This window comes from Cucurbita moschata, unplaced genomic scaffold (assembly GCF_002738365.1).
Source record: "Cucurbita moschata cultivar Rifu unplaced genomic scaffold, Cmos_1.0 Cmo_Scf00018, whole genome shotgun sequence".
In the NCBI taxonomy this organism is placed as follows: domain Eukaryota; kingdom Viridiplantae; phylum Streptophyta; class Magnoliopsida; order Cucurbitales; family Cucurbitaceae; genus Cucurbita; species Cucurbita moschata.
This window is the reverse complement of record NW_019268534.1, coordinates 1,386,077-1,412,085: the sequence shown is the minus strand read 5'-3', so window position 1 is coordinate 1,412,085 and position 26,009 is coordinate 1,386,077. Positions and strand designations below refer to the sequence as shown.

Here is a 26,009-nt window from a genome sequence, read left to right as displayed (position 1 = left end):
CCGTCCTTTGACCGAATTGGGAAAGACCAAAGAGGAGGAGAAATTGAGAAATTAGACCTCACGCGTAATAAGGCGCGTGGCGAGTTGAGCATAAGTGAAACCAAAAAATATATATATTTCGATTCGGATAACTAAAAAATTCATTAAAATAAAATAAGGTTACACGTGGCTTATGTGTGCGAAGTGGCAATATTCCATCGAAAAACGACCCTCTTTGCCTTTGCCTTGCTGGCGTCAGCCAATCACAGCCGTCCGATTCATTTCCCTTCCAATGATTTTACTCGGTTAGGCAGCCCCTTTCCTGAAATCTCATCCGTCCATTCCTCCCCTTCAAAAAGCAGATTTTGCGTGAAAGCGTCAAATTCCCTAAAAAAAAAATAAAAAATAAAAATAAATATATATATATAAATAATAGAATAAATAAAATAAAATTAAAAAGTAAAAGAAGGTGATTAGATTAAAAGCACACAAAATAAACAACAAGAAGCTAGAGAGAAGGAGAGAGGGGGTGATTTTGGTGTTCATTTCATCATCGGGAGTTCGCCGGAGTTTATAGTTGTTTTCCGGTGAGGGTGGATTTGATTTGACTTCCGGAGGTGAAGAGGAATCGCGATTCATTTCGGTGAGAGAGTTTGATTTCATGATTGAGACGCATGATCATGGAGAAAAGCAGAGAAGCGAGGAGTTCGTCGAGTATAGTGGCCGCAAATGGATCCTCACGGCGACGTAGTAGAGCTACGGCCTTCAGAGATTTACCTGGTTCGAACTTCGCTTTCGTCGTTCTCTGACTTTGGCTTAACTCTCCTTTTGTTGTGTGATTCTTTATTAACGGTTGTTGTTTGTTGCAGAGGAAGGTCAGGTGGAGTTGCAAGAAACGGTGCGGTTAAGGGAGAGAGGAGGGAAGAGAGGCCGGGATCGAGAGTTTGCGAGTCGGAGCAAGCGGAGCAGAGGAGGGGGAAATAGAGAAGAAGAGGTGGAGGAAGAAGGAGGAGATACTAGTGCTGAAGATATTGTTGCTGATGGAGACAGCGATGAGGTTGAAGACGGTGGAGGAGTTTCTCTTATTCTCTCTTCTACTACGGCTGCTTCGGCTTCAAATCAGAACCAGAAGAGGAACTCTCTTCCGCCAAGAGTTGCGAAGCAACAATGGAAGGTTGTCGATGACGCGATGATTGGCGTTCCGGTTCCGAGAAAGGCTCGCTCAGGTATAGTGTAAAGCAAAGAAAGAAAAAGGAAATAGAACGATTGGCTCCTTATTTTTTTTGTATTTTATGGAATCATGCTCCGTTTCATGATGGTTAAGTTTGTTTTTAATTCTTTTTGTACAGCTTCTGTCAAAAGATCACATGATTGCACGGTTTCAGGAAATAGTGGTGTTGGTGGAGCCGGAGAAGACATTGCAGACGACCACAGCCATCGGAACCAGTCCGATTCGCCAGCGAGGTCGTCTGCTGAGGTTGTTTCGCCATCGACTTCCGTTGTTTCGTCTAAGAAGAAGATGGTTAGTTCGTCGAGGGGTTTCCCCCTTCTAATCATTGTTCGATGCATATATTTTTTGGAATGTTGGAGTGAGTTTTATTTTTCCATGAATTTTTAGAAATCTTCTGGACCGAAGACTCGATCAATGAAGACGTCTAAGGGTTCTTCTCCGTCTGCCATGGAGGGGGATATTGAGATTGAGATCGCTGAGGTTCTTTTCGGACTAAAGAAACAACCACAGTGCTCCAAAAAGCAAGAAGTTAATATGAATCCATCATCGAACCAAGAAACAGAGGATTCCAGTGTTCTTCGTGACGGTACCAAGCCTCCAGTTACATCTACAGCGGCGAACTCTGCACAAACTGCCTTCCAAAAATCTGTCTCGCTTCAGAAGAATGATGCTATTTCAGATTTGTTACTTAATGTTGGTGGGTATTCTGAATCCTTGAGCTAAAGCAAATATTTCCAATTGGAACCTTAGTACTCTTCTCTATCCCGATTATCCTGTACTGATAACGTCCATTTTCATTCCATTTGCCATTGTAGCTGTAGAGAAGACCGAATCGTTGGATGGTGCAGCTAAAGCCGAATCTGAGAAACCTGCAGAGATTGAAATCTACCCCTCAAAGTTGGGAGGAGCATCCGATTTTAGTTTGAATCTTGGTTCCCATGAACGCAAAACTGAGGAAATGAAACCAGAAAAGGAAGTTTGCACTAGTGGAGATGAAAATAAGGAGAGCAAGAAAACTGTGTTGGTACAAGAAGATGTAACTTCATGCGTCAAAGGGGATGTTGATCCTGAAGATTTGTCGCCCCCTACTAAATCGTAAGCGATATAAGATCTTCATTTCCATCAATTCTTCCTGAAACAATTAATTTCAATATCAATTTTGTGTGCGTTCTTAGGATTCCAGAGGCTGAGACACAGAAAGAAGAGAAGTTCAAATTTGACTTGATGGTCAGAGTCTGCAGTTTTCAATTTCAATTTTGATTTCCTCTGATTTTTTAAGTATGAAGATTCTGATAAGTGCCTTTGTTGAACACAGGCTCCTCCCGCATCTCCAGAAAGGGATGGGTTGGCTGATATGGTATTAGATGCTAAGCCTTTGAGTCTGGGAATTCAAATGGTGAATAAGATTTTTGCAATTTTAGCAATATGCATGATTTTGTTTTTTAGAACTTTTGATTAATGGATATTTTCCCCCCATAAATCTCGTGTAGGGGAAAGAGACTTCAAATAAGGTTGAAAATGAAGATAGCATAGTGACAAGTGGGACAAAGTTTGAATTCTTTAAACTGGATTTGGAGAAACCACAATTAGATAGAAATAGCATCGCAATGCAAGAACAGAGTCAAAAGCAGCAGCCTAAGGGAGCCGCCGGCACAGTTGAAAATAATGGTACCCATCATTTCATCTTGAAGAACTTTCATTATGTTGATTAAAACACGATTATATGCCAAACTGTCTTCTCAACTGTTGTGATAATTGTACTTTCCCCAGACCCATCCACTTCAGTGCGCTTGCCCGTTATTCTGGGTGGCTGGCCAACTACCGAAATTCCTCCTGTCGGGTTAGAAATCATTTCTTTACAAACTATTTGCCTAAGCCAATGGCTAGTTTATATGTATTTTGTTGAAAGAATTTTCCTATTCACACCAAAATGAGACGTGGTCGTTTTCCCCCCTTATATTTCAGGTACATGCCACCCTTCCGGACAGTTCTACCCGTGGATATTGTTGACAAATCATCCACCAAACTACAGGTACCTTTCAGGATTTTTCTAAATCTGTCAAGTTCATCTGTGGATTTGTCAATGAATTTGCTATTGTATGTCCAAAATCTTGCAGCATCCGAAATTTATTCTCTCGCACCCTCGACCGAAGAGATGCTTGACCCACTATGATATTGCTCGAAACATTTATTTACACCAGCAATTTACAAAGACGAACTATTTCCACCCATCAGGTGATGCTTCTGCATCTCTTGCAGAGGCCAAACTAAAGAACATGTCCTCAAAAGAAGGCATGATTTTGAGTAATCCATTGGGCGGAAATCATTTGGATATGAACCTTAACTCTGCTCGACAGAAGGAGCAAGCTGAAGTTGACTTTCCTGGTAATGTGGTAAATGATAAAGTTCCTGAGGCTGCCTACTTGGCTGATATGGCTAAAAGCAAGCAGCTTGTATTTCAGCAGGGACAGGGAGCGTCGTTTGGTAACTCGATGGTACGATCTTCTTGACTCTTTTTCTGCATTGAATTTCTGTAATCTATTTACTTTCAGTTAACTGGTCGGCTTATAACAGCAGAAAATTATTTTTTCCTACTGCAGCCTGGTTCTGGATTCATATTCCCTATCAGTCAGCATCAAGCACCGACAGCAGCCACCGCAAATCAATCTGGGTCCACCAAATCTTCTAACCAATCGACACCACTGTTCACTAACCCAGAAGCTGGAACACTTGTGAGCTTTCCAGCATTTCCTGCGGTATCTAGTAACATGAGCTACACTCATCCGAATGTGGTTTCAATTGAAGCTCCATACTTGGGAAAATTTCAGAACAATAGCTATCCATTCACCTTCTCTACTCCTGCGGGAACGAGTGCTACATATAGAGCAAGCAGTGCACAACCCTTGCCTCTTTTCAATGGATCTTTCTATCCATCTCAGCTGTTTCATCCATCCCAAATTCAGCCAGCACAAACTCAATCTCATCACCAACCAAGTGGCTCCCATAAACAACCACAAACTCAGCAGCAGCAATGGAGTGTGCACGTACCTGGGAACAACGTACCGCCATCAAATGGTATGCAAGTAAAGCAGCAGTCAACAGAACAGCATTTGCCACTGCCTAAGCAATCTCGCAAGCATGAGAATGAGACCAGTGGAGAGGACAGTACATCCCTTTCCGACATGCGGCCAGCTTCAGTTCAGAAAAGTGCTTATGGACAAAACTTCATTTTGCCTGTTCCAGCACTGGGTTTCACCTTGATGCCATCTGGAACATTTAATAATGGCAATGGTGGAAATAGTGGCGAGAAGAAACAGTCCCATCCACAAAATTTGAAGAGCACAGTTGCCTTAGTTCCATCTCAGGGACTCACAATGTCCTTTGCTTCATATAATGGAAATGGTACCCCATCAAACCTCAACTTCACACCAACTGTCTTTCAGAATCTTCCTGATATGCAACGTACAGGGTTTCAGGGAGCACCTGCTCCCCAAGCTACAAAGCAGAAGAATCACCAAATTTCAGAAGGGAGGAATGGAGTTGTTGTGTCCGGTACCAGTGACAGGAACACTGGAAATTCTTCTGCAAAGCCGTCTGCAACTTCAGGCCAGACCCTTGTTTTCGGTAATTCTTCAAGGACTCTAAACTTCATGACATCTTCTGTCCCTGTAAACTGGCCCTCCCCCTCCACGACGAACCGACCTGCTGGTAGTTCTTCAGGTAACCAACAGCAGCACATATTGCAACAGCAACAGGCAACCATGGTGCCTCGAAGTAAAGGACCGTCTAATAATAGCTTGCCCTCATCGGCTACTACCAAGTTTCCTTGCAGTGCCCCCCCTGGTTTCTCACAACCTTTGATACAATGCGACAATTCTATCCAGTCTCCTGCACAGAAGAACTCGGGTAGAATGGTCGGTACCGTTGTCCCTATGACATCTCTCCATCTTGCTTCCTCCACTGCAGTCCATAAGAGTTCCACTCAACAGAAAGGAAATAATACTCCTCACGGCCAGACCCAGATATCCTTTGGGGGAGATTTCAAGCCAGGTTTTACACAGATGCAACACCTTCCAACTGGCGGTCACTCTCCATCTAGCAGTGGAAAATTAAGAAACACAAGCAGTAAAACCAGTCCCTCAGTTGCTCCGGTCCAACCGAAACAGGATGAAAGCTCATCTACTGGAGCTGGCAAGAAATCGTCTCCGGTGTGTGGTAGAAATGTGCCTTCAATCTTGAACACATGCCCCAGTCATCTATCAGAACTTAAATACTAGACCCTTTTTTTGTTCCAGCAGCTATAGAAACACTAACATCAAGTTGAATTAATTCCAGCTCCTCCCCATTAGATGTTTTGATGGATGATTCCAACCCTAGAAGTGGTGGCTGCTCAATACCATTATATCTAAGCAAGACCAGTGGAAGATGAACCAAACATGGAAGCACCCAAAGAGGTTTGGTTTTCTTGAGGGATGATGATTCATGGAACTCAAACCATGATATGCTTTCCAAACTTGCCAATGCACATAAAGAATCAATTCGATGAAGTGCGAGGCATTACGAGGATCATTGGCTCGAAAAGTTTGCAACCACCAAGATATTTTGATGGCACGATTCACCAGAAGCATGTCGAGGAGCATATCGACGAATGGGCATGGATTTTTGTGGGAAAAAAATCACAAAACTTGAAGTTTAACCCTAGTGACTTGGTTAGATTATGTATATTGTAAGTGATTGCATATTATTAGTAGGGCCTATTTTTTGGTTTATATATTGTTTACTGCTAGACAGAGACATGTGAATATGATATTATACTTGGAAAAAAAAAAAAGAAAACAGCGTATTCATTCTTTGCTAGGAATTTTATCTGTTCATTCTGAGTTTACAGGGAAGGAAGATGAACATCTGAAAGGGAGGAAGATTGTTGAAAAGGTCAGTAAAGCTTTTCCACTATGATTCTAATTCTCTCATCGTCAGTTTCAGTATAGTGTAAACAATAATGCAGTTTGATGCTGTAAAGCACATGGAATAAGGAAGGGATGGAGTTTGCAGATTTGATTTGAAATTTTCATTTCTTGCAGGAAAAATGACAACTTCTTGTCTACTTTTTTCTGGGTAATCTGATGGGTCATCTAATTATTTGATGCTAGAACAACCCAATTTAATATCTATCAATAAATGTTACTTTATTTTAAAACTATCATTTTATTTTTAATTTGAAATTGCTGCTTCTAGTCCTAAAAAGTAATGGCAAAGTACTTTTAGGCCTTAGTTTTGCTTCTTATTTTAAAATTTTAGGTTTAAAAATGGTTTAAATTTATTCTATTTTGACCGTTTAACCTTTCAAATGTTTACTAGGCAGGTAACAGGCGAAGCATCCAAGTTTTTGTTATATAAGTTTATCATCTCTTATTCACTCGTAAATTACATTTCTTTAACTTATGTGGCTTTAAATATATCTTCGTATTAATATTCTAATACATTTATTCAAAGCTATATCATAAAAAATAAAGATAGGACCTGATTCGGCTACTTTTTATTAAATTCATGGATTTTGAAACTTTAAGGAGTAAAATGAAACGAAACAAATCAAAAAGTTCAATATAATCAAAGAAAATATTTTGAAATTTTAGAGACCGAAACTGATAGTTGGTATAAAAACCAAATTGAAAATAAAGGTAAAAAAAAAAAAAAAAAAAGCACAAATTTCTGTATTTTGTGTCCCTTTTATTTGGCTTTCTTTTTTAATTCCTTCTGAAGAGTAGAAAATAAAGCTCGTCTGATATCTTCTTTGGCTTGTCTATCAAATGGCTCTTCACCAATATAGAGATCTAAAATGGCTCTACACAGTATTTGGCTCTGAATGCTTCCCACTTCCTTCCCATCAACTTCAAAACACAACAAAAACAATTGCATTCCATATTATTCAGATCATCACTATTTCTCCATCATTCTAAATAAGGATCTAAATCTCACCGATCGTTCGGAGGACGTGCCCTCGTTCTTTTGAGAGATCGATTACAGATCCTCGAGATACTTCATATTCATCTTTGAATTGGGAAGTGAATCTGAAAAGAAACAAGCAATTAAGAGACGGTGTTCCCAATTCCACGACGTAGTCGAGACAGTAAAAATCCCTCATTCGTTTCTAAGGCAATAACTGACTCACTTTCGAAGCAATGCTTTGTTGTTTGAACCCCCAAACTTTTGGAGTCGGGTTCCAATTGACTCTTCAAATGCATTTCGAACGAACCCGACTCTCAGTTTCTCGTAGTCTATTTGAAGTCTAACAGTCATTCGTATATCGCCTTCCATGACATCTTTGTCAAAGTCCTTTTCTTGTAGTTCAGATACAGTGAGTTTCCCATACTTCTCACTCAGTGATTCCTTTAGGTCATCACTGTCAGCATAAACACCTACACACAGTCGTCACTCATTTCAATATCACATAAGCAGAAAAGCATACTAACCATGCCATTATGTATTTCAAAACATCATACATATTGGTAGAGATCAGGAAAATCTCTCTTAACAAAGTAACTCATGAATCGGCAAATCTCGACCACATTTGCATCATCTTCTGCTCAATTGAAGTTCATTTCCATTGTTTTCCAAACGTTTTAAGATGTGTTGTAATAGCCCAAGGTCACCGCTAGTAGATATTGTCTTCTTTCGGTTTTTCTTTTTGGGCTCCCCCTCAAGCTTTTTAAAATGCGTATGCTAGGGAGAGGTTTCTACACCCTTGTAAAGAATGGTTTGTTCCCCTCCCCAACTGATGTGGGATCTCACGATCTATCCCTCTTCGGGACCCAGCGTCCTTGTTGGCACATCCCCCGGTGTCTAGCTTTGATACCATTTGTAACGACCCAAGCCCATCTCAAGCAGATATTGTCCTCTATGGGCTTCCCCTCAAGGTTTTTAAAACGTGTTTACTAGAGAGAGGTTTCCACACCCTTATAAAGAACGCTTCGTTCTCCTTCCCAACCGATATGGGATCTCACAATTCACCCTCTTCGGGGTCCAACGTCCTCGCTGGCACTCGTTCCCCTCTCCAATCGATGTGAAATCTCACAAATGATATGCAAGGTGAAAATTTGAGCCTATGAACTCTTGATTGCGATGATACATACTTTGTGTCCTATGCTCGTGTTGGTGAATCTTGTGGTTTGCTTTAGAAATGGTTTTCAAAACCATCTTCAGATTCTTCCAAAACATAAAAAATCAATTAAAGTCCTGTACTAGTCGTCTTCTTTTGCTTTCCTTTCTTCTTTAAAAGATTCTTCATGTTTTCTTAGTTCTCTTCAGTTTGTTTGATCTGTTTTGAGAATTACTGAAGATATTACACACATTTCAATCTCTAACTCATGATTTCAAGTGGAAAACAACACACATTTCAATCTGTAACTCATGATTTCAAGTGGAAAACAACACACATTTCAATCTCTAACTCATGATTTCAAGTGAAAAGCAACACACATTTCAATCTCTAACTCATGATTTCAAGTGAAAAACAACACAAAACTACATCTAGGCCATCCAAAGCCGCTATTAAGAACATATTTGAGCCAGAAAATCTTTCTAAAAACAGTCTCCCAAAGCCATAGATGCTACCAAACCAAGAATCGCAAATACCCATCAGATCAATCAGTCCAAATTCAACATTCAATCAAACTATAAAGCTCCTAAAAAGTAGAAATGTGGTAGAACATACCAAATGCATAAACAGTGATGTTCTTCAGTCCCAGAACAGCTTTTTTCCGCAACCCAATTCCGAGAAGCTGCTGGGAATCTCTAATAACAGACGGAAACGATAATCCAGTCCTCGAGTCAACAACTGAATGGGCGGCCGAATTGTCCGCCAGAGAGAGAGAAGCCAACAGGGCCGATGAATTCAACGTGCTTTCAAGAAATGGGGTTAGTAGGTTCATCGAATTTCTAGTTGCGGCGACAAATCCGATTGTCGCCGCAGCGCCGACGGCCGCGGATGCGGCGACAGCGTAGGATGGGCGGGGAAAGCTGTGGCGTGGGGGCTTTGGTGGCTGAGGAAACGAGAAGGGGACGCGGAGAGATGCCATTTTTTTTTTGTAATGTTTGTTTTTGGCGGTTTGATATGTAACAGTGTCCTTGCGAGTTATTGGAAAGAAGAATGAAAAAATATAAAAATAAAAAATAAAAAAGGAACTAGAATGGGTCCACGTGGAGGGGTAAATCACAATTTATGACATAGAAGAAATCATATATAATTAGTGTGAAATAATTTTCTAAACTTTAAAAGTTTTTAATGAAGTAAATTAGTATATATTAATAAGTGCAAATAACTTTACATTTTAGTAAATATGTAATAGATTAATATAAATAAATAAATGTATTAACTAGTACAAAGAAGAACAATTAACTTTAAGGATATTTGGTAGGACCCACAGATGAAGATTCACACAAAACCAAACTTGGATGGAAGTGAACCAGATTTGACAACCGAATGCAAAAGTCAAAAACTTAATCTTCCCCTGAAAAATAATATATAAAAGATAAATAACGACGAGAAAGACATTTTTGTCAATACATGGAACTATATATATATATATATAATTTCATCTATAAAATTTAATGATTTTTTTCGGGAAATAATTTTATTGAAATGAAACATAAGAAAAAAGTCCCTAATAACATCTACTAACTGTGTGCTTAGATTGTTGGTGTATAATGAGCTGAACATAGACATAAATAACAATCAATATCAAACAATTGACCATCAACTACTTACAAATTACTAAAATTGCAAATTTTTAAGCATCATTAATAAGACATACAAGGGCAGCAACTTCTATGGATATTGAGGTTCTTCTAGCTTGTGAAGAATTCTTCTCCTTAAAAACAGAAGTCCCAGAAAACAGAGTGTTTCAACAACATTAGGTGATCATTGAAAAAGAATTAAATGAAACAACAGTTTGAAGCTACTAAATAGTTGAAGTAAAAGGTTTAGCTTCATTTTTTGTCAGGGTAATACAAGTACTTACGATGCACGTACAGCCCGTTTTCAAGAAGACGATAGCTAGCCTCTCGCTATCCTCAACTCATGAGCACATGATATTTTTTCTTCATCAATGATTGAACGACGTTTCTCTCAAGCTAATCATATTCTAGTTCGTCGGGAGTCACTGGCCTTTTAAGTGGGATGATCGACTTCTTATCGACATCTCGCGATAATGCTTTCCTCATATCTGAATATAGACCATAACAAAGCTAGTTAAGAGATTACCACAATCATTTATTTTGTTCTCTTGGGTCGGGTAGACTCACCTAATCCATCTTCCTCCCCTGAATAATAACGCAGCACACGCCGATAGATAACATAGTCAAGCTGGTTGAGGGGAAAAAATAAACAATAAAAAAAAAAATGTCCGTGGTAAGTGTTGCCTTTCTCCATGTGAAGATCAAAAGAACCATTTCAGCAGGGGAAATTATAAGAACACAACTGAGCATAAAAATGAAAGGTTCACGTAAGTAATATCTGTTATTTTGACATATAGCTTATAAGAAGAAATATGAACCAAAAACTCATATTCTAACTAGAATCTCTGTGAGGTTGCCATAGACAACACTAAACCACTCATAGACGTTCCTCGCATTTTTCTCTACTTTTCTATTGAATAATTTTTTTCCAAATTAGGATCTTAGAAACTACATAACATTCAGAAGAACTCCACAAAGAGGGCATTGTAAAACAGGAATAAACCTGATACCACTTGCAGAAAATTGAAAAGAAATAGCAGTTTTGTTTTGGATGAATACATATAAAAATAGAACGAGAACGAATAAATTGGTAAAGAACAAGAACGAGAACAAATAAATTGGTAAATATTACATTTCTAAATTTACTAGTGCTTATTTTGACACTGAAAGCCCTTGCCAAACAACTCAAAAGTGTGAATCAAGCATTAGTGCAGTATTTCTAAGTTCCAATCAGCTTTAATTGGTTCGGAAGTCAAATAATCCATCCTTGTGGCTTTCATTGTCGATGATTATAAGAGAAGAAAGAAAAAATGGTCTTCAAGCTTGATAATGGGAGGACTTGTGATAAGGTCAACTGGAGCCTTTTGGATACTATCCTAAAAGTTCGAAGCTTTGGAAATAAATGGAAGAAAAATTACTCGTGTGTGTTTCGAGCACCAATTATGAGACCTAGAGGTAACATAAATAGCAGTTTTTCTTTGATGCTTTGTGTTCGTCTCCTGAGTCCTGGAAAGGAAGGCTAAAACCATATCGGTGAACACTACTAGACCAATTGTACACGACGTTTGGGTCCAGGGGGAGGAACGAGATATTATGTTTGGAAGCTTACTGTTTTTTTCTAACCCAACATCAGTAGCGTGAACAGTCTTTTTCGTAACTAAGTTCTCTCTTGACTTAAACCAGTCGATCCACCTTAAATCAGATTGACTATAATCGGTTGATATATACAAGTTCGATATAACTGAAATATTAAGAATGACTTAAGAAACTAAAGTAACACAGTTTCAGTAGCTTGCAACTTCGCTAAACCATTTCTAAGAGGAAATCTACCTTTTCATACATCTTGATCGCAGGGGTGTTCGATGCCCTCACAAAGAGATCAACAAAATAAGCTTTATCACTGCCAGAAAGGAAAAAGAAGCTCTCATTAAAGATAAAGCTCAAGATGAAGAGAAAAACTGAATTGAACATTAAATCTTGAACCAGAAATAATTTTTTTCAAGGTTTTATTATACTAACATCTTACATCTTTTTGTGCATAAAATAGTGTTTCTCAGATATATAATTACAATCAAGTTCATCTTACACTTTGTCGCTAATATCCTCGAGCAGGTTCATGAGCTTCTTAGCTAATTGTTGCCTGCGATATTCTGGAGCAACAGTTACAGCAGTTACATGACCGTGCCATGAATCGCCTTGCCCCTCGACTTTTCCCATGACTGCAATGGAAAATCATACAAAAAGCAAATAGTTTCAAACAGCTTGAAATAAAGGTCATCAAGACCGCAATATTTTGAATGAACTCACTTTAGTTGTCTGATAATTTCGTTCCTACGACACAAGATCTAGCTCGTTGTTCTATTCAGAGGGTGAATTGGCAGTTCAGTGTTGAGAATAAACATGAGAACTTAATTAGAATTAATGACTTTCTGAAATTCGAAGTGTTTCATAATTTATAGGCTCTAAAGTTCAACAGAATCGATAATCCCACACAAATTGAATGTAGCCATGAATATGCGTGTCTCTAGTCAATTAATAAATAAATTCAACCCACACCTACGATCCAACTGAGAAATAAAGCTCCAAACAATGAGACTAATCCAAGCAAGAAGAAAGAAGAACACAAAAGATTCAGCCAAACTACAAGATAATACGAGAAAAGAATTAGTGGATAAACAAACTAATAGCGACTCACTGTAACCCATTATGCGGTTCCCAGGGGCCTCTGCGACATGGAAGTAATCAGGCCATCTTGCCAAGTAGGTCATATAGAAGGACATGTTGAACTGCAAAAAAGAAAAGCCAAAGAAGATTGCATCAACATCGACAAGATTCAGAGTGCATTTAGAAACCGGAAAACCATTTTCAAATCAGAAGCTGAAATTGAAACAGAGAAAATTTACGGTTTCCGTGAGGTGATCGAGATTGACGGAAGTGAATCGAAGCAGATCATTGCAGCAAAATCTGCGTAACGTCGTCATCGATTTTTCTCTCGCCCTGTGTCCGTAAATGCTCTGTTCTACCTTTCTTCTTCACCAGAGAGGATTTTGTTGTTGAAATGGGCCAAAAGCCCATACAAAAGAGTGTGCAGTTTTGGACGTGAAATTCCATTCTAGTCCTCCCTTCGTAGGCCTTATTTAAAAAATATATTTATTTCAAATAATTTTTTAATGTGTAATTACAATTTTCAATATAAATTTTATTAAAATTATAAAACATCTAAATAAATCCAGCAAAAGTAAATTTCAATATTACAAGTCTTTCACATTATATATATTTATTTATTTATTTGTTTTTATCATGATAATAATTTTTTTTTTTTAAAAAAAACTATAATTTAAGTGAGTGTTAAATATTTTGGGCGGGAATATAAAATGTAATTATGTTTAAAAGTAGGGACTAAAATGTAATTCACATTCATAATTGAAGCTCAAGCTAGAGGAACAAATCATGAAGAAATTGTGTTCCTCTCGTCTAATTAGATTACGGAAGTAAGCCCTAACAGAGATTCCGGCGAGATAGAACCAGAACAGAATCAATGGATCTCCTCAAGCAAGAACTTCTCAAGAAACGTCAAGCCCTAGCTACTGAAACCGGCGGCAAGCGCGTCTTCAAGCGATCCGAGATCGAACAGAAGCAAATCCAGCAGCTGCGAGAGAAAGAGAAGCGCGAATTGGAAGCTAAAGCTCTTCGCCAATCCTCCACCTCCTCTCCCAACGCCGAGGCCACCTCCGCATCTTCCAAATCCAATTCATTAGCCTCGGCCTCCACTACTTCCTCCTCTGCTGCAATCAATTCTACCGCCACCACTTCGAAATCCCTAACGGACGAGCAGAACATCGACAATCTCGTCCTTACCAGACAGGAAGTGATTCGGAGACTCCGGTTTCTGAAACAGCCCATTACGCTTTTCGGGGAAGATGACGATGCTCGGCTCGACCGTTTGAAGTTTGTGTTGAAAGCGGGGCTTTTCGAGGTGGATAGTGATTTGACCGAGGGACAAACCAACGATTTTCTTCGGGATATTGCGGAGTTAAGGAAGCGGCAGAAGACGGGGATTTTGAGCGAGAGGAAGAGGCAGAAGAAGGAGGATGGTGCTGGGGAAGAGGGAGATGGAGGTGGGGCTGATGAAGATAGTGCCGATGGGGGTTCGAGTGGCGTCGACGCTGACAAAGATTTGAAGAGAATCAAAGCCAATTTTGATGAGTTATGTGAGGAAGATAAGATATTGGTGTTTTTTAAGAGGTTGTTGAACGAGTGGAACCAGGAGTTGGATGAAATGCCTGAAGCAGAGAAGCGGACAGCCAAAGGGAAGTCTATGGTAGCAACATTCAAGCAGTGTGCTCGTTATTTGCATCCTCTGTTCAAGTTTTGTAGGAAGAAGGTACAATTTTTGCCCCCTTTAATTTCACAGTCGATTTGCTGAATGTTTCTTTCTCGTGATGATTCTGCATCACTATATCTTTAGACATCATGGTAGGCTCGAGAATAACCAGAGCATCTTTTCCTTCTTTTTCTTTCTTATTTCGTTTGCTCTGCTAGTGCTCTGGTGAAAAGGTTCCCCTGCGAGCATGTAGATTTATACAGTGATGTTAGTGGCCTAAACAGATACCAGGGACGAAATTTTCCTGTTTTGTTAGTGATGGCTACATAGAATAAGCATGCATATGATTAATCTTAAACTCATTGATACATTTTGCATTTCAATTGGTCTTGGGAAAGGCACCAATTTGGAATTATTTTTTGATTAGTTCTGTTAGTCTTAATACTCTCACGAGAGAGCTCCCACAAGAAAAGCTCAACTTCCTTTTGATATATTTCAAGTGACATATCACCTTGTAAAGATTGGGGTTCTTTGGAATCATACATTCACTGTATCCTTGAGTAAGGAGTTGCAAGAGGAGGGGAGAAAACCCTGTACGATCAAACGGCCAATTTCATTTATTGGAAGAACACTAAGTAGATATGGGAGAGAGACCAACTCTTCAGTTTCAGATCCAAAAAAATGAGGGGAAAAAAAAAAATAATAAATCTAAAATCAGGGTGTCTTAAATTCAAGTAGAGAGGTTCCAGTTTGAGACAGAGGATCATTACCCATCCAAAAGTTTGTAGGAATGTCATTCCAATCGACACTTCGATCCTATTGGAGATTAAATCTTTTTAATTGACAATAGGTCACCATTGGTAATCATCTTTAGAAGTGTGTTGAGAAGTAGATACTGACGCTAAACCATTACTTCATTTATCAGATCGGCTTTTTTACGATTACAGCGTAGGACTATGGTCAGCTGTTTAGATGGTTGCTGACTGTTGTGTGAAGGTGACTGCCTCGTCCTAATTGGCGATGAATTGTATGATACAAGTTAACAACTTATTGGGTCAACCAAGCATAACTCAATTACTCAAGTCATATACATTCAACCAAGAGATCGGAGATTATAGCTTCTCAATTGAGTATCTTGTAAGATTTCCTTTTTAGCAGATAATTTTCATTAACGTTATTACAATTTGATTTTAGGTTCTTCCCGATGATATTCGGCAAGCATTGTTGGTAGTTGTTGAATGCTGCATGAAGCGAGACTATCTAGCTGCCATGGATCAATACATTAAGATGGCTATTGGAAATGCCCCCTGGCCTATTGGTGTCACTATGGTTGGTATTCACGAACGTTCAGCTCGTGAGAAGATTTACACCAACAGTGTGGCCCATATCATGAATGACGAAACAACAAGGAAATACTTACAATCAATCAAGAGATTGATGACATTTTGTCAACGGCGCTATCCAACAATGCCATCCAAGGCAGTAGAATTTAACAGCTTGGCAAATGGTAGCGACCTGCAGTCCCTGCTAGCCGAAGAGAGAGTCTCTGGAGGAGGCAAGCAGGGATCTGATGAACGGCTACGAATCATGCCCGCCCCCGAAGATAGCTAAGCAAGTTACAATATCCTCTCCTGGCTGCCATTCTTTACAGTCCTTATGATATATAAATCTAAATCTCCTCAGCATAGTTTGGTAGTCATTGAGCCAATTTCTGATTACTGTTTGAGATTTAAGTCTATCGACGGCCAAATACTTTCTATCAAAACGTTGACGACGATTTGTCGACAGTGTTTTCAGGCCATAGAATTCAAGAGCTTTGTGAACAGTTGGACCTGCAGTCCCTGCTAGCAGAAAAGAATCTGGACGAGGCAAGCAGCGTGTTCCCAACGAAGTGGTTCAAAACACATTCGCCCCAGAAGATCGCTACCTGGTAAGAAGAACCTCTCCTAGCTGCTATTCTGTGTCTGTAATCTGTATGATATCTGAATACTGATTGAGATTTTGAAGTCTTTCAACGTTCTTAAATTATGGAACAGTGCTTTAGAACCTTCTATTTTGTTGAGTAGGATGACAAGACAAGTGCAGCAGGAATAAATAAAGTCACTATCACTGTAGTGGATTCCCAACTGAAAGGTGTTTTCTTTTAATTTAAAAAAATATTTGATAAATCTGTAATTTTTAATTTCGTGCATAAAATTCTTAATATATTTATTACTTTTTAAAAGTGCATAGTACAAAAAATTTAAATTTTAAATTCATATATTGTTTTTTGTGCATTTATTTAATTAAAAAATAATGATCGAATATTGGGAAGGAAAATGAGAGCGGAATAGACTGAGAAGGACCTGCCGAATAATTACGAGAATATACACGTAAGCACCAGGTGTCGGATTTATTTTAATATTCTATTTATATTTTACAATAATTTTTATATTTTCTTTCATAAAATATTTGAATTACATATTTTTTTATTATTTAGAAAATTGATTTTATTTTTAAAAATATTTCATCTAAACAAATGAATGAAATTGAGCCATTATTTGTTAGACGAACCCGATTCTCCACAATGGTATGATATTGCCCCTCTCAACACGACTCTCCACAATGGTATGATATTGTCCCTCTCGTGACTTTACTTTGGACTTCTCTAGATCTCATACTAAAGGAGAGAGTATTTTTGTTTATAAATTTATGATCATTCTCTAAATTAGATCATCTAACACTATTTACAATTTTTTGTTTATAAACTTATGATCATTCCCTAAATCAAACTTTACGTGTTTATTTATAAACACATGATTATTCCTAAATTAGATCATCTAACATTATTTAATTATTTTAAATAAAACACTAAAGGATTATAGAATTTTCAACATATAAAATAATTTTTAATTTTTTTAAAATATAAGGATATATTTTAGATATTTTAAAAAGTTGCAGGTGGTATTTAAATTTTTAAAACTTGTATAAAGTATTTTTATTAATTTAAGAAATATTTTTAAAAAAATGATTTTTTAGCGTTAAAATAATGTTTTTGGACGGCTAAAAGTGGTTTCCATGAAAGTATGGAAAAGAGAAACTGCGCATCAACTGTATCCCCACGTGGCATAATGTGGGCGCCAAATCTAATTACCTCATAAATATAAATATTTTTTGTACTTTCGAAAAAACCAAAAAAAAAAAAAAAAAAAAAAAAAAAAAAAAAAGATAAAAAACGAAGTGACGTCATGTTCCTAATTTTAAAGAATTTATTTATTTAATATTCATTATTTTTCTGGTTTCCCCCACAAAAACTATATATTAAAAAGAAAGAACAAAAGCTCAGAAGCCAAGTCTTTGGATGATCTCACCCAAAGTATCACGTTTTTTCCATGCTACCTACTTTCTCAGCCCTTATTCCAAAACTCACACTGACACGTGGCACTCACAGGCTCGTCCCTATTCCTACTTCTCCTTCCTCTCTTTTCCCTCTGCTCTCTCCCGTGTCCACCCGCTGATGCTATGGATGCTCTCTTTCAAGTCCAAACCTCGGCACCATCAACCATGGCGAAGCGCCCGTGCACATCCCAAAACCCTAGGATACCGACCTTTACTCAGATGGACCTTCTTCTCGATGCCTTTTTGGGCCTTTCCGACTCCCCTTCCATCTGTATCGACTTCTCATTCGAGAGGCTTCTCGACTCCTTGCCATCTGACTTGGATCAGTCTCGCCTCATCGATCGCGCTCTTAAAATGGGCAACTTCTTGCTCGAGGCAAGCAAACGCTCTGCTCGGAAACGAGCTACCAAGCATAACTCTGTCGTTTGGGCTCTTCCTCCTGACCTCACCATCAAAGTATGTTTGTCTTTGATTCTTCTTTCGTTGTCGGAACATTTGAAATCGTTTCAACTGTGCTGCGGCTTGGAATTGCATTGGATTTATCGGTTTTGGAAATGAGTGCTCTTGTTCTTGAATATTGAATTTGGATTATTTTAATATATGATTTTCATTGTTTGATTTTGTTGTGTCCAATGTCGAATGTGCTTAAATTGTTTTCTGTTGGAATTTGAGCGAACTCGAAGCAAGCTTGCAGTCAGGAATGTCTTTGAGAGTGTGATGTTAGTTTGGTGATGATGTGAATATAATTTTCCCAGCCCTAGTCCTATGTGTTCATTGGCAATAGGTAGAGATAATATGCGTAGTTTAGTTCATATTTTTGTATGGGCGTAATCGAGCTGTTAGGTTAAGACATCAAAGGTATTTTTCAGTCGAGGTTAGAGTATTGTCCCCATGAGGCAGAGCTACCGCCGGTATTAGGGGCTGCGTTAACCGAAGACCATGCTTATAATTCGTTCGTTTCGAGATGGGAAGTCATTATTACTAGGCTGACCCTCTTCAACTCATCATCATGTTATTTATGGTTGGTTCCGTTTTGTGCTCTAACATCCGTAACGGTTGATGAAAATATGTTGGGTTTTTATGGTGTGCATGACGATGAACTGTGGCTTTTCAGGTTTTTTCCATGCTTGACGCACAGAGTCTTTGCTATGCAACAGCTACTTGTTCAATGTTTCACAAGTGTGCAATGGATCCTTCCTGCTATGCCAACATTGACTTAACAACAGTTTCTCCAAGAGTTAATAATGCAGTGGTTTCTACAATGATTCATCGAGCTGGAAACTCTCTTCAGTAAGATATTTTCTTTTAAAAGTTCACTATCAAATCTTCATAGGCTGAATTTGAATGCGGTTATATATACATTGAGGATCTGAAACAGAAGGATTCATACTTGATTAAGCTCATTAGCGATGTACTGATGAGGTCTTTGAATTGTGTCTTTCGGCCAACATAGTTATACATTTTGCATTAGACATTTTTTACTATTCTCTACCCAAGTATGGATGATGCTGACTGTCTAAGCTGAGGCAAGGAATTTTGTCTTTCCTAATCTTGGTGTCACCCACCATCTCTTTCATAATGTTAGTGTCTGGGGAAGATGGTAAATTATTCCCTCTGTGGTCTGACATTATTCAAATTCTGTTCTTTTCACTTATTAAATGACAAAGAAGTCTGAATTTCCCCACCCATATGATTAATTTTATAATGTTAGTTTGCATTATTTACCAACCTCGTCTATTCTAGATGCTTGCACAGGCATATGAACTAAGTTCATTGAACATCAATGCCAACAGTAATTCCTTAGTACTCTCTGATGGGAAAACTTTGATTGCATTATTTATATTTTTCTAAGCTTTGATTGACTTGGCTATTCTTTTCCCCTCAATAATTTCAGATCTCTTAAGCTTGGTATAGTTCCTGGCCCAACTGCATCCCTAGGTTCTTGCCAACCGTTGGTTTACAATGTTACTAGTTTTTCATGGAATGACAAAAGATCCAGACAAGGGAAGGAGTCATCAGTTCTCACAAGATCCTGCTTAAGCCCTTTGGGTGGGGCCAGTACTCCTGGGTATGGGCTTACTTTTGAAGTTGAGAATGTGCTCATTGTGAGTCCTGTTTCTGAATTGTTAAATTTTATAGGATGCTCTTGAGAACGTTGCATCTTTACAATATTGAAAGAATGGATAATCCATCACTACGTGCTGCATTATCTGCTTGCCCGTCTCTCCTTGATCTGGAAATTGTGGGCCTGTAAGTTTCTTTAGTTGACTGATTTTGTTGTTTTTTTAATAGTTTTAACTGGAAAATGATATTTTTGTTTAAAATGTTTATACTGGTGAACTGTGACTCAGATTCAACCTTTAGTAAAAATACAGGACTAAGATTTCTTTAATTCCTGCCCTGACGCATCTCACCTTTTCTCTTGATATCTCTTATTCTTCACACTTGTTCTTGTCATTTTTCAATAGTTAATTCATTAAAAAAAATTCTCTTCAATAAACTCTGTTTTTTAATAAACAATTATAGCAATCATTTCCCCCCAATAGGTTCTTGACCCATCTCGGTGTATGGTGCTTTTAACTGGATGATGGTATGTTTTCTTCTTCTTAAGATTTAATGTTCGGTTAAGGACATGGTAATTGCTAACATATTTTGGAGAAAATGCTCTCTATGAAAATTAAATTCATTCGCTGCTTCTTTTTCATGCCCTCTCATTTGGGTTACTCTGATTTATGAATCGTAGTTAATAATCCACATCCTTTATTGAACAGTCATGTGGAGTTGAGACAGACATTGACATCTGTGATTGAAAACTGTCAATTTATAGAGCGTTTGTTCTTTGAATCCTCAAAAACAGGTTTAACATCTATCTCACTTGATATCCTCGTTTTATTCTTTCCAGCCATCCGCTTATTCATTGCTATTTTGCAAATGACAGGCAGAGATGATAGCTTGAAATCACCGACATGTGTTGATCTAGTTCAAAAGTGTCCTCGTTTAGTGTCTTTAGCCCTTAGAGGATTTAAACTCCATGATTATAAAGTTCGCATTCTTCTTAAGGTAATGTCTGCATTTACAAGGAATTTGGTGATGCATACATACAAAACCATTTCCTTTTCTGATTTTAGATTCATATATTGCAACAATATTTAACTAAGAATTTAACTACTTCTATGCCTAATTATTCTGAATTTAGGACGTTATCTTTGAAGTATGCCATGTAGAACATTAATTTTTTTAAAAAAATATAATAGGTAATCTAAATAAGTTGTTTTGCTTTTCATTTACCTAGTTTTTTCACTGGAATATTTGGTGTTCCATCTCATAGGATAATTGCAATTTTCTTGTACCCACTCATTTGGCTCTTATCACATATTTTCTGTTGGTAGTGGATTCTTCAACTTGACATCCTGTCTTCTCCTCCTTTTATCATACTTGGACTAATGTTCTATTGTGGGGGTTGTGAAAGAGAAAAGCACCTTGCATGGTGAGAGAAAGACATTGCCCTTCTTTTTTCAAATTGGCACAAAAGCATTTAAGAAATCAGAATTTTCATGTCTAGATCTCTAAAAATGTTACAAATTTTGTGTTTAGATCTTTTATTTCTCCCTTCTTTTTCTAATCATTTTCACATATTAATTAAAATTATTTCTTTCTAGAAAAATGGAACAAACGAAGAATAGAGTTTTACGTGTTTTAAGCTTTGTCCAATCCATGATGTGTATTTGTGTCAATGCTTTTGGATCATACTGGTGCACTTAGTATGGGGCATGGGGGTTTGAAATGTGGCTAGTATTGAGCTCTATTTTCTTTCATGTTAGTCTTATGGTTATGATATTGTCTTTAGTACTTTATTCTGCATTGTTTGATGATTCAATTATAAAAATGGTTTTGAGTCTTCGATCATAATTCTGGAGAAGGTATTGAAAATAAATTAAAGGCAATAGTAAGAAGATCTTTCAAATTTAGGCGAAGGCTTTCTTAAAAATATTTTTATAGGAATTGAAATTTATATTATTTTATGAAAAAAGGGAGACGAGGAGCCCCCCACAAATTCCAAGTTGGCAAAAATCTGCTAGAACTTGTTATTGCGGAATTCATTGAAAAAGGAACTAAGAGATCAAGAAAAATCTAATTAGATCCCTTCAACTCATGACCATTGGAAGCTACTTGAAAAATTCTTGGATTTTCTAATCAAAGCCTCCACAGGATTTCTTCCAAAAAGAACAGAAAGCCGCCATAGGATTGCCATAATGTCATTGGACCAAATGATAAATGATATTAGCCTTCTCTTCGGAAGGCTGCCCGTATAAGAATTGATTGAGAATCATACTACTATTCTTAGGGAAGCATCAGCACATGTTGAAAAGATGAAAAATGTTTCTTCATCAATCAGCTGTTAAGGAGCATTGAAAAGAAAAGGTGTTTTTTATCATCTGAATTGTTTTGACTAAGAGTGCGCCAGTCAGGGTAGAGGGCACAATGGGGAAACCTTATTGGAACTCTATTTTAGGTGCCTAGCTGATCTTGAGCAACGACCGAGGAAAAGAGGACCTCTAGCTTTCCAAATTTCCTTAACTAAACCTGAACCGGGAGACCCCTGTTCCTCACAAAGCTTGGACAATGGAAACTAATCCGAGAAATCAACACTACTCTCAGGAGCCCAGTAGACAATTGGAACTCTTAATCATGTGGTTCCTTGTGTCATTGTCGTCCATAAAAAAACATCACGTGTATAGCTGATTTGCTTGTGTAGGTTGGTTCTTTCATGACCTCTTTTGGCCATTGTTGGTGATGGTTGTTTCAAATACTCTTGTATCGTGTAACTCTGGAATTTTTAATCTCAGTGAACTTATCTCTTTGAATACTTTTCCAGGGACTTCGGAAGCTAAAATATGTTGACTTTTCAACGTCTTACTCAATTACTGGAAGCTTTCTTAGGTAACTATCCTCTTTGGATTGTTCCTATCTATAATAATTTTTTTGATGCTTTGAATAGTTAAAAAGAACATCTTTGTTTTCCTCAGAAACCTTGGCAACAGTATAGGTGGTAATTTATTGGAGGTCTTAATTTTAAGAGATTGTATGCATCTCAAAGAGGTCAGGATCATTTATTATTTTGACACCTCATTTCCCAAACATTGTCATAAGCCTTTAATTTCTTCGCATGCAGGTGGAAGTTGCTCGTTTCATGACATCATTACTTGCTGGAGATTTCAAGTTTCTTCGACATCTTGTGAGTAGATGGAAATTGACAATGATTTTCTTCTGAATATCTGGTTAAAGGTTCAAAATGTCATTTAATTGAATAATACCATATTCATCAAACAGGATATGTCCAACAGGGAAGGATTGGCATCTGAGGGTGATTGGTATGAGAGATGCTACAATTCAAGGTGATATTTCTTTTAAAAAAACCTCTCTACAAGGTTCAATATTTGTTTGGATTTTCCCCTGAAAGTCAACTTTCATCCTTCCTTTTGGTTATAGTTTTAACCATTTAGTTATCGTCCTCTTAATTAAGAAAATATGGGTCTAGGCTTCTACGGTACTGAGATTTCATCAACTGGTTCTTATTGACCATTTTAATGGACAGGATCATTCCAATTGAGCAAGTAATGAAGGAAAGGCCTGATTTATGCTTGCTGGCTGATTTTCCATCAGAAGGGAGGTAATCACTGGTTAGGATTGTTGTTGAGGGTATAATAGTCATATTTATTGGTGAGTTTGTTACTAGAAAGCAGATATATTGATGAAGTGGAAATGGATTAAGGCAGAATTTGTTAGCGTTTTGGTAGAGAGCTGAGTTTCTATTATCTACTAACCCTTTTTTTTTTCTTTTACATTTTTTTTTAAACAAGCAACTAAATTTTCATTTGATTGATGAAAAGAAGCAAAATTTGTTCAAGATACTCCCATTGAAAGAGGGAAACCAGAAAATGAAGCTAGTAAGAGAAAACGAATGCAACCCAAGCAAACAATATCGTTAAATGCATAATTATCAAACAAAGAACACCGTTAAGAAGACTTAAGCTTGACCTAAACAAAATGCTTTCTCCAAGAAAAGAACTGACTTTCTTGTTTTCAGAATAGTTTTGGACAGGCTTCTGGATTTCAGAGAGATGAAATTTTAATGAATCGAGCAGCTAGGTTTTACTGATACATTTTTGGTGGCTTGAGGGATGAATACAAAAGGGTAAGGTGCTGTAAACCAAAATACTGCCAATGTGAAACTCCCAACTGATTAATGGCCAACTAAAAATGCAGCTGGGCCAAGTATGAAATAAAACAGCTTGTTCAAAGAAGGAAAACAAAGTAGTTAAGCCACATCATAACGGGCAGAACACTTCATTGTTGATATAATTAAGGTTAGGGATGGTATGATAGTCCTCTCAATTCTGGCAATATTGGAGTGAAGTTTGGTGAAATTGGAGCTAAGTATGGGAATTATTGCAGGAGCAATTCAGAATTGCTTAGATCCAGCATACTTTAGGTACATATTGGCCGGTAAATCAATTGTGTTGGGAAAAAATGAAAAAGTAGAAGTATTTTGGAGGAATGGGTATGGGGGTATACTGGTATATATACTTCGGATCTGTTTCGACACTAGATATTGACTTTGGGTGGTATGTTACGGATACTGGTACCGTCAAACTAAGGCTTCTTCGCTTTTAGTGTTCTACAAGAGCTACAACAAGATGTGTTTTTTTTTTTGGGGGGGGGGGGGGGAGCAATGTTCGGATTTGAGAGTCTAATAATCATACTAATTGGTTAGTTTGGTTTTGTTATATTAAAGAGTGAGTTATTGGGATAGTGATTAGGCAGATTATGGAAGCCAAATAAATGTGTAAGAACTCCTTGTAATTTTCCTTTTCCAAATTAATAAGAATCAACATTTTCTCAAAATTTTCTATTCATATTCCGGTCCCTGTCATCTCTCCTTTAGAAGTTTATGGTTGACTTCCTTCAAGCATTTCTAATTGTGTATTTCTTTTCTGTTTTGCTTTGGGATCTCTTTGCAGTTACTTCGAAATTGAACAGATGCTGGAAAGCGAAATAAACAGTGATATTAGCCTGCAGTCACAGCTGAGCAATCAAACATCTGATTCGATGTTTATAAGTTCTTCAGAAAGCAGCTATAATAGTGATCAAGGTAGTGGCAATGAGGATGGCCGAGATGCCAGCTATGTAATATTTGAGGAGAGCTCAGACGAGGTGGATTTTCTTGCCCTGTAGGAGGAGAAGTTATAAGCAAGCGCTGGTAGTTGCAGCAACCAAATGAATTCGGTAAAGAGACTCTCTTCTCCATTCTTCCAAATGCACACATACACTTGAATATAAGTATAGTGGTATAGAATTTGTCCAAAATGCGTCCACAATTCTAGTTTGGTATTGTGTTGCAGGAAACAGTCAATACCACCTCGTTCTCTCCCACAATAAACCTGCCTTTGTTGTCGACGTGTTGGATTAGTCGATGTTAACATATAGGCATATCATATCTCATGTCATCATTTATTTAACGCGATAGTTATGTACAATCATCATTTAGTTAACGGTTGGGAGTACATAAAATTATAAAAGTCATGGGTTATTACCACAACTTTTTGAAGTATAGGGACTAAATACGACCATTGAACTTTCGAGTTTAAATTTGTATTCTAACCTTTAGTTTTCCATGCAGGGAGGAGCCTTCACGCATTACAATCTGTGATTGGTGCTTGGATTTTTACTGAGATTGGAAAATTTTGAACCAGTAGACTGGTTGACTTGACATCCCCATTTATTTACTGAGATACAACCAAAAGCTATATCCAGGTACCCTCCTTCCTTTCAACCCTTTCTCTAGAAGAGGAATTACAAGAATAAGAGGAGGAGAAGATGGGAGATTTGGTACCCTATCCCTTTCCCTTGTTATTATATCGTAGATGATCGAGCACGTACCGTCGATGTTTCGTAGAGAGCTCTAGTTCTTGATGATGTTAATCTGGCATGAATGTAAATTTTGTTATAGCTTTTGTAGCGTTTGTACGCCGATCCCACGCGATAGGAGTTGTTGGAAGTTACTCTTCTAATTGATAACATTTTGTATGCATCAGCAGCAGTTCAAATTGTGGCATTGCTCTCCTTTCTTGTATCCTTTGGTGGTTTATTGAAAGAGCAAATCAAATCTTGGTAAGGTGGTTGCTGCTGGCCAACCTCTTTCTCTTCCCTTGATTGATTGCACCTTCATTTGGCGCAATTGTTATTATTGAAGCCGGGGTCTTTTTGTTTTTTAGTGTTTATGAGTTAATTATTTTATGTTGTTTTTTTTAAACGACAATTTCAACAAAAAAAGAATATAATTTTAAAAAACTATATGTTTAA

At 37.7% G+C, this 26,009-nt stretch overlaps 5 protein-coding genes across 11 annotated transcripts; 3 read left to right on the top strand and 2 right to left on the bottom strand.

Annotated features, from left to right (window-relative positions):
• The first annotated feature begins 455 nt into the window (after positions 1-455).
• Positions 456-6,160, top strand: LOC111456008 (protein TIME FOR COFFEE-like). Of its 2 annotated transcripts, none has more exons than XM_023097699.1 (12): positions 456-759; positions 849-1,205; positions 1,365-1,501; positions 1,598-1,907; positions 2,026-2,305; positions 2,386-2,437; positions 2,526-2,606; positions 2,701-2,878; positions 2,981-3,050; positions 3,176-3,242; positions 3,328-3,707; positions 3,810-6,160. In XM_023097699.1, the coding sequence occupies exons 1-12, from the start codon at positions 654-656 to the stop codon at positions 5,485-5,487; spliced, it is 3,696 nt and encodes a 1,231-aa protein (XP_022953467.1). In that variant the 5' UTR covers positions 456-653; the 3' UTR covers positions 5,488-6,160. The 2 variants fall into 2 exon arrangements, with proteins under 2 accessions (XP_022953467.1, XP_022953466.1); XM_023097698.1 differs by having other exon boundaries at positions 457-759; positions 1,329-1,501; positions 3,328-3,705; positions 3,811-6,160.
• Positions 6,161-6,907: 747 nt separating this feature from the next.
• LOC111456009 (fatty-acid-binding protein 1-like) lies at positions 6,908-9,356 on the bottom strand. The gene is made up of 4 exons (XM_023097700.1): positions 8,922-9,356; positions 7,380-7,626; positions 7,187-7,278; positions 6,908-7,098 (listed from the first exon to the last, which is right to left on the bottom strand). The coding sequence occupies exons 1-4, from the start codon at positions 9,283-9,285 to the stop codon at positions 6,938-6,940; spliced, it is 864 nt and encodes a 287-aa protein (XP_022953468.1). The 5' UTR covers positions 9,286-9,356; the 3' UTR covers positions 6,908-6,937.
• Positions 9,357-10,037: 681 nt separating this feature from the next.
• On the bottom strand, positions 10,038-12,987 carry LOC111455828 (N-terminal acetyltransferase B complex catalytic subunit NAA20). Its single transcript, XM_023097448.1, has 6 exons — positions 12,847-12,987; positions 12,639-12,729; positions 12,030-12,162; positions 11,774-11,843; positions 10,511-10,571; positions 10,038-10,431 (listed from the first exon to the last, which is right to left on the bottom strand). Exons 1-6 carry the CDS (start codon positions 12,922-12,924, stop codon positions 10,340-10,342), a joined length of 525 nt encoding a protein of 174 aa, XP_022953216.1. The 5' UTR covers positions 12,925-12,987; the 3' UTR covers positions 10,038-10,339.
• A 403-nt stretch (positions 12,988-13,390) lies between these two features.
• LOC111456490 (pre-mRNA-splicing factor 18) lies at positions 13,391-16,393 on the top strand. 3 transcript variants are annotated; one of them, XM_023098370.1, is made up of 3 exons: positions 13,391-14,327; positions 15,462-15,878; positions 16,056-16,393. In XM_023098370.1, exons 1-2 carry the CDS (start codon positions 13,482-13,484, stop codon positions 15,876-15,878), a joined length of 1,263 nt encoding a protein of 420 aa, XP_022954138.1. In that variant the 5' UTR covers positions 13,391-13,481; the 3' UTR covers positions 16,056-16,393. The 3 variants fall into 3 exon arrangements, with proteins under 3 accessions (XP_022954138.1, XP_022954137.1, XP_022954136.1); XM_023098369.1 differs by having other exon boundaries at positions 15,462-15,882; XM_023098368.1 differs by having other exon boundaries at positions 15,462-16,393.
• Positions 16,394-17,615: 1,222 nt separating this feature from the next.
• LOC111456406 (F-box protein SKIP17-like) lies at positions 17,616-25,828 on the top strand. Of its 4 annotated transcripts, none has more exons than XM_023098251.1 (14): positions 17,617-18,101; positions 18,760-18,935; positions 19,540-19,713; positions 19,785-19,895; positions 20,417-20,502; positions 20,584-20,705; positions 22,522-22,586; positions 22,673-22,745; positions 22,819-22,881; positions 22,977-23,041; positions 23,242-23,316; positions 24,668-24,932; positions 25,327-25,460; positions 25,745-25,828. In XM_023098251.1, exons 1-12 carry the CDS (start codon positions 17,769-17,771, stop codon positions 24,879-24,881), a joined length of 1,557 nt encoding a protein of 518 aa, XP_022954019.1. In that variant the 5' UTR covers positions 17,617-17,768; the 3' UTR covers positions 24,882-24,932; positions 25,327-25,460; positions 25,745-25,828. The 4 variants fall into 4 exon arrangements, with proteins under 4 accessions (XP_022954022.1, XP_022954021.1, XP_022954019.1 ...); XM_023098252.1 differs by having other exon boundaries at positions 25,742-25,828; XM_023098254.1 differs by lacking the exon at positions 23,242-23,316 and having other exon boundaries at positions 17,616-18,101.
• Positions 25,829-26,009: the final 181 nt, after the last annotated feature.